This window comes from Netta rufina (assembly GCF_964035555.1).
Source record: "Netta rufina genome assembly, chromosome: 34".
Classification (NCBI taxonomy): domain Eukaryota; kingdom Metazoa; phylum Chordata; class Aves; order Anseriformes; family Anatidae; genus Netta; species Netta rufina.
This window is the reverse complement of record NC_140158.1, coordinates 81,104-93,340: the sequence shown is the minus strand read 5'-3', so window position 1 is coordinate 93,340 and position 12,237 is coordinate 81,104. Positions and strand designations below refer to the sequence as shown.

The 12,237-nt window shown below is 45.0% G+C and overlaps 1 protein-coding gene across 1 annotated transcript; it reads right to left on the bottom strand.

Moving 5' to 3' along the window:
• Nucleotides 1-30: 30 nt before the first annotated feature.
• LOC311220553 (zinc finger CCCH domain-containing protein 11A-like) lies at nucleotides 31-10,930 on the bottom strand (the record flags this gene model as incomplete). The annotated part of the gene is given in 14 exon segments (XM_084304117.1): nucleotides 31-57; nucleotides 587-649; nucleotides 1,249-1,581; nucleotides 2,886-3,055; nucleotides 4,883-5,374; nucleotides 5,894-5,959; nucleotides 7,326-7,379; nucleotides 7,731-7,811; nucleotides 8,317-8,436; nucleotides 9,021-9,110; nucleotides 9,113-9,223; nucleotides 9,654-9,777; nucleotides 10,557-10,676; nucleotides 10,877-10,930. Coding segments are annotated over 14 exon segments (1,905 nt in total).
• Nucleotides 10,931-12,237: the final 1,307 nt, after the last annotated feature.

Below are 12,237 nucleotides of genomic sequence, written 5' to 3'. Positions count from 1 at the left end.
ATCCAAATTTTAAGCGAGAAACGCAAAAGGTCACCCAACCGGCTTGTTTTCAGCAAGCTAAAGGAGAAATTAAGGCGACAACCGGGTGCATCCAGAGTTAGTCAGATCCTGAAGGCAGTTCCTTGGGGGAACGGAGGAGCAACGCGCCAGATGAGGGCTGCCTTACTGCGCACCCCTTAGAGGCACTGCTACGGAAGGAAGGCAGAAGGTTGGAACTCGAAAGAACTCGCAAGGTGCCCGTTAAGGGGGAAATCTTTCATTTTTTTCTCAGCAGAACCTCCCCACTCCCTCCCCCCCCCCCCCCATGAAGGCAGCCCGGGGACTCTTTGCTTCCTTAGGGAGAGGGCAGGGACGGGGCAGGGTGGTGGGACAGATGGCCAGAGGGTCGGATGGACGGACAGACAGCCGGACAGAGGGCCCAGCAAGGCCTGACGAAGGGCTCAGGAGCGGGAGGGAAGGGCAGGGCGAGGGGAAAGGCAGAGAAGTACAAATCTTTTTTTCCTTGTGATAACTTTTCTTGACCAAAAAACACGATTGTGAATGAGGCAAAATGAAAGATGTAACATGGGGACGTGCGGCTACTCACGATGATGCAGCCTTCTATCCGCATGTTCACCTGCTCATAGAGCCACACCTGGATCCTCGACCTCTGCAGAACGAAGGAGGAGAGTAAGTCGGGCCACAAACACTGAGCACTTTTGTTCTCTCATGTGTTCAGAAATACCTGCTAGCCACAGCCACGACAGCTCCCAAACGCTCCGAGGAGCAACTCTCAGGGGCAGTTTCAATGAGCAATCTGACATGTGAGCGTTATACCATCAGTTGAATACTACACGTTTGGTGAAGAACATGTTTCCAGTCACAAGGGAACACCCCTGCACGCCCGGCTACACGAGGGGGAAACGCCGGGCTCCTTGTGCCCACCAGCACGCCGCACAGCTCTCCATCCCCCACAAACCCGTCCCGGGACACGGCCAGGAGCCGAAAACTCACCGAGGGGAATCCCCAGACCCTCCCCACTCCCCCCACACCCCCCAAATCCCCATCCCCACCCCCTCCCCACGGTACTCACGTTCTGCAGGTAGCGGAAGATGAGGTTCTGGGGTGCTGCGTTAAGGGCTCAGCACGGGGACGACAGTTCCGGGCTCGGGACAAGGCCCCAAACCCCACAACGAGGCCTCAGGGCCCCGCGACAAGGCCTCAAGGCCCGGGCCGAGCCCCCTGAGGTCTGAGCCGCCCCCCACCCACCTCCCCGGCACCCCCCCGCCGCAGGAAGGATACGATGGTCTGCACCATCACCTTCTGCACCTTCTGGCCCTGCCCGCGGTACACCATGGCTGCCGCCGCCTCGCCGCTCCCGCTCCCAGCACCACAGGCAGAAGAGGCGAAGGCTGATGGTAGAACAGGGCTTTTTGGGGTGAAGGGAAAGCGAGGGCAGGTGGGCGCAGTCTCTGAGCTCTCCTCCTCCTGATTTTGCTTTTTCTCCCCCATTTCTGAGCCGGCAGAAGTCCCCGTGAAGTCCTTCGGCACGATGAAGGCCTGCGTGAGCTCCAGCAGCAGTTTCGTCGGCGGAGGTTTTCCCTGGTGGGGCCGGGGCGTCACAGCACACACACACACACACACACAGAGACGCGTGGTTTTGTCCAAACACTAAGTATTTACAACAAATTCAACAAGCGCTTTTCCTCTGCCAGCAGCAAATGCCTGAGGGCCCCCACAGCTTCACAAATCATAGCGGGAAGTGCCTACCGTGCCGCGAAAAGTTCAGAAAATAATTCAAAATTGATCTGCTAGGGGAAAAAAAACGATGGCTGGTGGCAGGGTACACAATACACCCGAATCTCAGCTCTGTCCTCCGCAGGGTCAGTGCCCACGCCCAAGCGCGATGCTGATGGCACCCGAACATTTGCTGTAGCAGGCAGCAGAGCCAGCAGCTCAGGGGAGCAAGTTTTAAAACCAAGAGGCACTTAAACAACCCTTCATCGACCCCGTGACTGTGGCAGAGTCCCGACTGCTCGCCCCGGAGTCCTCACACAGGCAAAAAGCACCAAGCAAAGCCTGGGGGAACTTTGGTATAGCACAAGAGAAGGGAGTGGGGGTAGCGGAGCCGCATGGCAGAGCTGCTGTTTTTCACCATTTGATCCTCCCTGATAATTGAAAGTAAGGCTGGGTGGGCTGACCCCCACCCCCATTCCTGGCAGCAAGTTTGGTCCACAACACACTGGAATAACGATTCTGCTCCCTCCCACCCCTACAGCTTCATCATCTGACACGGGTACAGTCAAAACAATGGCATACACGAGTAAAAGTCAAGAGTTGACATACTAACTCCAGGATTTGGCTATCAACTGTCCGAGAAATCAGAACACCGAAGCTTCACAATGTGCCCAACATCGAGTTGTGCCAAGGGCGGAGGAAGGAAGAAGCTTTACATTTAAGCCTTCAGAGCATCGCTCCCTCAGAAGATCGATTTGCAGCCACCATGGCGTGCCAATGGAGATCTTTCTGTGCCAAAAGAAGTGCTTTGTCCTCTCGATATCGAAGGTAACCACCTATAGTTACAGAACGGATGCACAAGACCTTAACTCTGACCAGCAGGGAAATTTAGGACAACTGAGCGCAGATCCTGCCAATTTCTACCACTTCGGACTGTGCTTTAAGTCTCATTGCAAAGCCTCAGTTAGAAAAAGGATCACCTCGGATACCGGTAAAAGAGTGCCATTCATCTCATAAATACAGAAGGGTTCTACAAGCATCCTGGAGACAGCTACTGGATTTCAAAGGAAACAGAAGGCCTGCAGAACGTTTGAGTTTTCCACCTTTTCTCCTAGAGGAGGGTAGAAATTTAACAAGGGATCCATCGCTGCATTAGCCCCTGGCCTTACCATGGCTGCTTTTCTGGCTGGAGGTCCCATCATGTCAGCATCAAAGGCAGTCTGTAGTTCCACAGCTGCTATGGCAGAGGGATAACTCCCAGGTGCCTTACGTTTCAGTGCCTTCTTCTTGGGGAAAGTGACTTTCCCACGTGAAGGCTTCGCAGATGTCATAAAGTTGGCTAGAGTAAAAGGAAGAGAGAACTGATACAGTCTTGCTCTGCCTCAGGAAAAATCCAGGTTCTCTTAATCATTTCCACAGTCCTTCTACACAGTTAAATGCATTTGGCCAGCACAATTACACCGCCATTGCCTGGATTCTCAGGAATCTTTTCCACATAGTAAACTCTGTCTACCAACTATCCATACAAACGAACAAAGAAACCGAAGAGCTACAGTAAATAATAATCCAGGACAAGGGAAACCTCAGACACATAGCAATCCTAAGTGCAAGCTAGGTTCACAAGTATAGACAGCTTTTATATTTAAAGTCCTGCTCCCGCTAGGAAAGGAAAAAGCAGCAGTTATAGTAGGACAAGAGTGTATGCAACTGTTGTACCAGCTTCCTCTCCCTTGCAGTGATGTCCCACAGTTAAGTTGTTCTACAAAGTCCACATTTGTAGTGTCATTTTCTAGTCTCCCGTTCCTTACCTAACATCTGGCTGGCAGGAAAAGAAACAAACTAAGAAAAAGAAAGTACACCCTTCGCTTCGTAGCACTGCGTGGCAAAATGCACCCAGCCAGAGTTACAGCATGAGAATTGTCATCTTCTGTCTGTATTTCAGAAGACAACCTAAGTAACTCTTAACCTTCAACACTTACTTTTAGCTTCCTGGCCCTGAAATTGAGCTGCCACTTTCCCTGCTGGTTCAGTATTAAAGAAGCCAGCAGTAGATTTGACAGCAGCTTCCTCCTGCCGAAGCTTCTCTTGTTGTTCTCTCTGTTGCCACTTCTCCCACCGTCTCTCTTCAAAGCTCTTCTCTGGACATTTACGAGTTCCACTCTGCTGAGTGGGCTAGAAGGAAAGAAAAGTAGTGCATGAATAGGACAAAAAAAAAAAAAAAAAAATCCGTGGAGATTTCGTTAAGAAAATCTGATCAGCAATCCCTCCAAAATGGTCTTGATGTGGAACAGCATATTAATCTCGTTCAGGTTACTGTTGTTTTTTGTTTTTTTTCTCCATAAAATTCTGCCTGTAACAAGAGCCATGCTTTACTATGGACGCAGTCTCACATATCTGCAATATCCACTATGGCAAGCTTCTTTAAACAGCTAGGGTGTTCTGCTGTACATCTATTTATCACATTCTTTTTAAGCAGCAGAAAGTCATACAAGTTCCCCTATACAGTATCCACTGACAGATTGATTTCCTTGAACACAGAACTCTGGCCTTCTGTATTAAATCCTTCATGTCTGACAGATCAAGTCAGTAAGAACAAAAAGAATTCCCTCCACGTTAACTGTGTAGATTTCAGCTGGTGCTAACAGGGTTTCTTTGTTGCTGTGGTATAAACAGACTGATTCCAAGTTTGAGGATTACAGAGTTGTCTGGAAATGCTGCTGGCGATAGGATTTAGACTGCACTGCAGCTCCTACCAGCTGCTGAAGGGTAAGAACACACTCAAGAGGGTGGCACACGGTGAGTAACAAAACTTGTTAGAATTATCAGAAATTGTACGAATGTATGTGTGTCTTCACAGAGGACTCACCTGTACATCAGGTCCAGAGGAAAGTTTAGGAAAAGGCCGGTTCAATTCCACTGCCTTCTTTTCTTCTTTTTCAGGTGCTTTAAAAAAAGACAAAAAAAAGTGTTGTCAACGGCAGAAATAAAGAAAGCTGGGTACTTGTTTCCTTTGTGCATTTATTTCCTTGTGTCCCATGAGAGAGAGAGAGAAAGGCTACAATGTGCAAGCCATTCAGCATTTATCCATGAAGCAGATCCTGAGCAAACTGAACTTGCTCAATATGGGAAGCACCTCACTGGGGCAGGCATTAAAGCATCTTATTACCTGTTAGTTTTGTGCTCCATAAAGATTTCTGCTCTGCTGGGGCAGGTCCGGGTTGTGCTGAGGGAGCTGGCACATCTCCTTCACTCTGCTGCATCCGCAGAGCTTTCTCACGCTTTATTTCTTCCAAGGTTTTAACACGCACTTCTCCTTCTGGCTTGACTTTTCCTGCCGGCTCCTTCACCTGCCCTTTGCTGGGCCCGGACAGAGCGAGCTGCTTCTTGGACTCACCCTGAATTTTGCTCTTGCTATGGCATTCTCCTGCTTTTTTCTTCTCTTCTACCAAGCGATTATTCTTTTTTTCAGACAAAGCTTCAGAGAAAGTTTGGATGCGACCTGCACGAGCAGCTCTTGCCCCTGCGCTGGAATCTTCACTTTTACCATGCCCTTCAGCCTCGGCTTTGGCTTGAGTTTCGCGTCTCTGAAGAGCTTTCTCACGACGGATTTCCTCCAGTGTTTTCACATGGATCTCTCCCATCGGCTTAGCAGCCTTCCCTGCCATCATCAAGAAATGAGGAGAAGCACCAACATTTAAAGAGAGTCCAGCAATATTTTAAGTCTCCAAAATTTGTCAGAGCACTAAGGAAAACTCATCTTGAGCGTTCCCAATAATGCATCTTAGAACAATATCCTTAGAACAACATTCTCCTCCTCCTCTGAGCCACTTGTATTTTGAAGACCAGCCCTATCCAGAGAGAACTGCTACACAGAAATGCTGCTTTACTTTATTACTATTTCAGACTGCATTTCAAATTCCTGCTCCTGGCAGTGGTTCTATTCTAATTGTATGTAACGGTTCACAGAAGCAGCTAAAAACCTCGACAAGGCACAAGTAGAAAATGAACACACACCTAGAGCAAGAGTTCTGATAGTTGCTGTCAGAAGAGCTTCAGCACTCAAGCAAGAGGCGTCAGTTCTTTGTTTTCGTTTAAATTAGTTTGTAGGGATGTATGAAAGCAGTCCAAGTTCATGGAAAGGAAGGAGGAGAAAGCATATTTAATATCTAGCTGTTACCTCTCTCAGTACTGGTTTGTTTAGGAGGTAATCCCAGCCTGTCCTTCAGAGACTTGGGAACTCGAACTGCAAAACAGAAAAAGAACGAATTAGGGAGGCTGCATAATGTCAACTTCAGGTTCACATTTCAAAACAAGACAGGAAAGGTAACTTTGAATCCCAGTGATTACGACCTCAGCCAACATGCAAAAAGAAACATCACTGGAAAAGGACAAACAGAAAGACTAAATACAAAACCCAGGAATCCAATCCAGATGCCCGTTTAGTACCTGTCTCTCTCTTGGGTGCTTTGTCAGCATTTCCCGGAGCCTCTACCTTCTTCCCCAGCCTTTCAGCAAGGCTGCGCTTCACTGGAAGGCTGCTTACATCAACTTCAGAGAAACCAAGGAATACTGTAAGAACTTTTCTTTGCAGAAAGGTTTGAGAACAGTCAACAATAAGCTTCTCTTTTTCAAGCATATTTTCATAGAATTGCCTTTCAGCTGCTAAATGATTTATTTTATTTTTTTTTTGCCATATCTGCAGTCAACACAGATCTCCACTGCAATGTATTTTCCTTTCATACATTACAAATACTCTTTAATGCAGTCATATATAGAAGGCAGCACCTACGTAACAGCTCGTAAAAAGTTCTTACCCGCGGAGGCTTTCCGTTTTGCTTGTCTATCAGCAAGATCTAGTTGAACCACAGGTTCCTCCCCTAAAACAAAAGGGAATTTTTTTTTCTATTTCACAGAAACCAGTAGCCAACAGAAATAGTATCCTGTTAGCCCATGTCCAACAAACCCTAGTCAGACACTGTTTTGACAGCTAAACCACATAAACTCATATTTTAACTATAATTAACATGGAAAAAAAAAATATTAATAGTCTCAGTGCTTGCTTCAAATTCCAGCTGAGATAGTAGAGAGTGAATCTGAGTCTGCTTGACACCTATACTTTGTGCAGAACAAAGCTGCATAAACAAGCAGAATATTCTTAGGTACAAATGCTGAGAAATATTCCTTTCTAAGGTGAATGTCTACGAGTAAAAGTACTTCCACACTTTTTTCCCTTTAAAAGGCATTTGCACAGCTCTAAACAATTTATACACAAACTCCTGTCATACTGTGTCCACACCTGCCACTGTACGCCTCTTTAATGCTTCAGAAATTGCTTCTTATATAGCACTGGCTTCTACAGCTCGCTCTTCTCGTTACTCTTCTGTTTTTCAGTTACCCCCCTATTGGCATACTGACACTTTTTTTTTTCTCCTGCCACTGCACTTAACCTGAGCACCAAATCTTTCCAGTACAACCAGGGACTTTAAGCATAAAAGCACGTTTTGAACAGAAGGCAGCACCAGAAGGCTAACGTGGGTGAATTGTTTTAAGTATTGCTTAACCCTCCAGTTTAGGAGTAATGAAATCAAAACAAAAGCGTTCATTATTACCTTTCTTGGAAGACACTGTCACAGTTCTCACCACTGTCCGGACATTTTCCTTTTCTGGAGCAGGAAAAATCATAGAATCAACGGGACGAAGAGATGATCTTGAAGAACCTTCTGTTCAGAGCAACCAAACCATAAGGAAGTTTACCCAACATAAAAAACTATCACAAAGAACAAAAAACTTTAAATGATTTGTTACTGTCAAAAATACAGCAAGCAGAGCATGTAAAGAAGAGAGGTGACTAATTTGCCTCTGGTTGCCCTTTGAACTCCCATTTAGAATACCAGCTGGCTGAGAATCAGGTTGCTTTATGCCCCCAGCTAAAAATGGAAGTCTGTCCCTCAAGCAGCTCCCAGTCACCATCACCTGCCGTGAACAGGATAAGAAAGTAGGGAATATTAACTCACCACCGTGTCTCTTATTTTTTTCCTTCATCTTCTGCCATTTGATTTCCTCAAGTGTTTTTATTCCAAAATTCAGATTGCCCTCTGAAAACAGGAAACAGTTCATGAGACAGGCTTAGAGGCACTCACTGAGGACCACAGGTCCTCAGGCTTCTTAGCGCTCAGGAACTTTCTGAAGTATTTCGAATAAAGCCTGTCAACACTCCTCACAAGTGAAAGAGCCATAGAACCAATGGCATTTTGCCCCTCCTTTCATCCTTCAGGGTTCAAAATGTAGTTTTAATTTTAATCCATTTACACGATATTAGATCCCTCTATCGTTAGATATGGCTTATCAACAGTGGTTGCAAGGCTGCACGTGCAGCCATTTAAACTCCATGCTGTGGCCCTGTTTTGTTCTCCAAAAGTAAAGAAAAGGAGTTCACCTTTCTGACCCAATGGGCACATGATGGTATTAATGGCAGAAATGAGATCATGGAAATAACCGACTCCATTCAGCACCCCTACATTTTGTTGTGTTTTTACACCACGCTGCTTTTGAGTTAACTGTCAAGTTCTTCTGATTTATCCTACTAAGGTGCTGGCATACCTTGTTTAGTAGTAGTAGAACTGCCTTTCCGAGTGGAAATCACCCATAATCCATTTTTGCCTTCCGCAGCTGGATGCTGGACGGGAGTTTTAGTTTCTTCTCCTTCCTCAGAAAGTTGGTCTGAAGGGGAAAAATCGATTCAGTTATGCATAGACCAGATTGGTCATGATTACGTAGCTCATGCAGTGACACTTCAGCCCATGGTTCATATAAGAAACTTTGTTGCTGTTTTTTTTTTTTTTTTTGTTTGTTTGTTTGTTTTTAAACAGCTACACTGACCTGATGAACTCCTAAGTAGAATACACTAGGACAAAACATCTAGGACTCTAGATTCTCTCTGCAGCTTTAACTACTACACAACACATTGCTCTTCAGACAGAAAAAAGAAATTTCCTTCCTAGTTTCACATAGAACTTTACACAAAAGACCAGCTAAAGCCAGGAGTGGTTCTAAGCTTTCCTCCAACGTTTCAGCTTCTGTCCACTGACTGCCAGACAAAGCCACCAGTGACCTGGCCAGACTGCCTGCCCTATCGCTAGTCAAGACCTCAGGTCATCTGTGATTTATACATTCATTTACAGCACAGATTCCTTCAAGAACCAAAGATTTAACACATTCATTTAGAGCACAAATTCCTTCAAGAACCAAAGATTTACACTATCATTTACAGCACAAATTCCTTCCAAGAACCAAAACATGCTCACCATCATCATCTTCATCATCATCTGCAGCATTGATTACAACTGGAGGGTGTGTAGGGCTTGGGACATTTTCAGAGTTTTCCACTTTCGTCACCCCCTTAGCTGTGGAGAGGGATTTGACTGGACAGAAAGTTTGTTTTGCTGCAGTGACATCTGAGCCACTTTCAAATCATCGTCCGCGGACTCAGGCGGACTTGGCAGTGTAGCTAGAGGAAGAGGAGGATCATCAGTAATATGGCAGTTTAAAACTTTGACCACAATGCAAAGAGATGGTAGCAAAGGCAGATAACCCGCACAGACAACGAGTTCAGCATCTCCTTTTGCCCATCCCATCACTGCTTACACCGTGAACAATGACTTCCCTTCGAACAACAACACATCTCCCTACCACCCAGCAAAAGAGGAAACAACAGGAAGCAAACTGCAAGGCAAACATCACACAAAGCAAAGAGAAGCTGAGCACGAAAGCAGAAAACAAACACCAGCAGTACACTCGGTGCAGTACACCTATGACTGCAGACCTTTTCCTGCACTCACAAATGAACAGTTACCTGATGCCCCCTACAGGATTGGCACCCACTAAGTAATACTCAAAATTAATTCTTCAGCGCTTAAAGAAAAAGGACCTAAACTCACTCTTGCTTGGTGGTAAGTATTGTCCATCGATGTAACGTCCCTTTGCATGATGAAAAGCACAGTTGGCTTTCTGACAGCCTGTCGGCTGGTTCTCCCAGTAGCAAGGAATCTCACTGCGCTTTTTCTGGAGACAGAAAGAAAGAAAAGCTTGTGATAACATGCACCTGAGGCTTGCAAAGAGATGCACAGCTCCAGATCGTGACAGCTGTCACAACACAGTGCTGAAACATCATTCCAAAGGTCAGTTTCTCAGTTAAGTGTAGTATTTCTGGGCATATTCACAAAGTTTGCATAAGCTGTAACCACTATGCACATTTAGTTTGGTCATCATTCAGTTTGAGAAGACAGGCACTCTCAGACATCAGTTGAGGGTGGGTTAAACTAATACACCTAGGATTATACTAGGATTATTCAGAGGGAAAAAGAACATCTGAAATTGCCTAGGTTAACTCTGTCTAGAACTACTTCTTGGAGACTTAGTTCTGCTGCACCTTTAACTTTCCCCACTTCCTACCCCAGGCAGCTACAACAGCGTTATCTGAAGGACTGTGGGTCAGAAGAGACCTGATAGTTCATTATCAAGCCTGCTCCCATGAGGATAGAACAGCCTGTTTATTACCCCCCTGCTCCAGCAGGTTTTAGCAGTCTATTTAACAGCTATTCTGCATCTCTTGAGAAAACTGTCAGCATCTATTAAAAAAAAAATAAAAAATATCTTGCTAAGACATACCTAAGGCATTGATTTTATTTCCCTCTGCTTCCCCCCACCCCCTCTCTTGGTAACAGAAACCAGTATGATTTTGAAGCAAACGAATCTATCCTGCAAAAGCACAATCAGTACACCTACGGCACTGAAAAATGCTTTTGTTGATTTATTTTGAGAACACATCGTTAGGCACTCACGTCAATTTCCATGTGTCTGAATCGGCAGACATTCCTGAAACAACGACCCTCCTGCCACAGCTTGCAGACCGTCTCATTGCCCAGAGCAGCTTCGCAGTGGCGGTAGGCACATTTGTCTCCCTGGAACCAAAAGGAAACCAACAAGGAAAATAGAGTACAGCCTCAAAAATGGCCATGCTGCTGCCTAATGGTGCTACAACTGAATTCACAATCTATCTGGTTCTCAAGTTAACCAAAGACCAGTGTACTTCCTCCTCCTAATCTACTCCTTCCTGAAAAAAAGGGGAAAAAAAAGCAAAGCAAAGGAAAGCCAGCCATACCTTGGTACAGGTAGAATAGAAATAGAAGTAGCAATCGTCTCCTTGTTTAGACATGCCGACGAGTTCTGCTAACAAGCTCGGGTTCTCTCCACAGGGACTTCCTCTGCTCTTGGAGAGAGCTGTCTTCACCCTTGCTTGGGCTGAAAGTCTTCTACTGGCTTGTGATCAGTGAAATCTTCTTTTTAAAAGTAACCCGAAAGAAAGTAACAAGTGAAAAATAATGAGGAACGAACATTTTTCCAGCTTTCTTCAGTTAATCAAATCAAGTTATCAGTCTCTCAAAGAGAGCAAAGCCTTGAAATCAGCTGTTACATGAACTAACTAAATATTAAAGTTCTGTAAAGCTGCCAGGAGCTTTGTCAGCAAGCGTTCTCTTCCACATCCTCAATAATATGACTTGGAGCACATCTGGAAGCCTGAAAACGGAGTCACTCCTTAAAAAACCACCTGATGATACATGCAAGTCAATAATCAACTATGGCTACAAATAACTTCTCTAGAACACAGTTAGGACGCATTAAACAGCATGTTCCAGGCCCTGTGGGTCTTCGATTTCACCTACCTGGACAACCTCAGCAAAGTTATCGATCTTCAAAGGCTTCCAGTTAACTGCTCCTGTAGGCCGAACCAAGACTGAATCCGTGAATTAATAATAAAGGGGTAGGAAGAATTTTCCTCCTCGCTTTGCCAAGGGAACCTCTCATCCACAATTCAAACATAGGATGCGCTTTTAAACAGCTTATAACTAAGAGAGGAAGCAAGTCCATTTGAATGCTCTCTCAGACTGGACGCAGCCAGGGTTAGTTAGCTCTTCAAAAAAATAAAAAACAAAAACCAAAACAAAACAAAAACAAAAAAAAAACAGCGCATTTAGAGATGAACTCGTGATTCAAAGTGGCTGCAAAAATGAGGCTCCATCTTCCACAGCCGGACAATTTAACTTTTTTTTTTTTTTTTTTTTTAATTTAAAATTCAGCATGTTCCAATCTCTGGTCTTCAAGATTTCTTCACCTATTAAGAAAACACAAAAACCTTTCCCCGTCTTTATTACCTGTACAGCAAAAAACATACCAGTGCATCTAAATCCACAGATGTGCATACGCATACACACATCTGTGTTTATACACACACGAGGAGGGAGTGAGAGAAAGTTAGCGAGAGCGACAGTGAAAATCAGAATTTTTGCCTTTTCGACACAGAGAGCGCGTAAAAATTCTCTCATTTTGAGGGCACTAGAAAAAAATGGAGGCTATACAAAAGATTTTGATGAGTATACCTTCTTTGTAACATGAGGGATCTGGGGGCCAGCACACAAATATGCATATGTATGTACATGCATACAGGATAAACATATCTATACA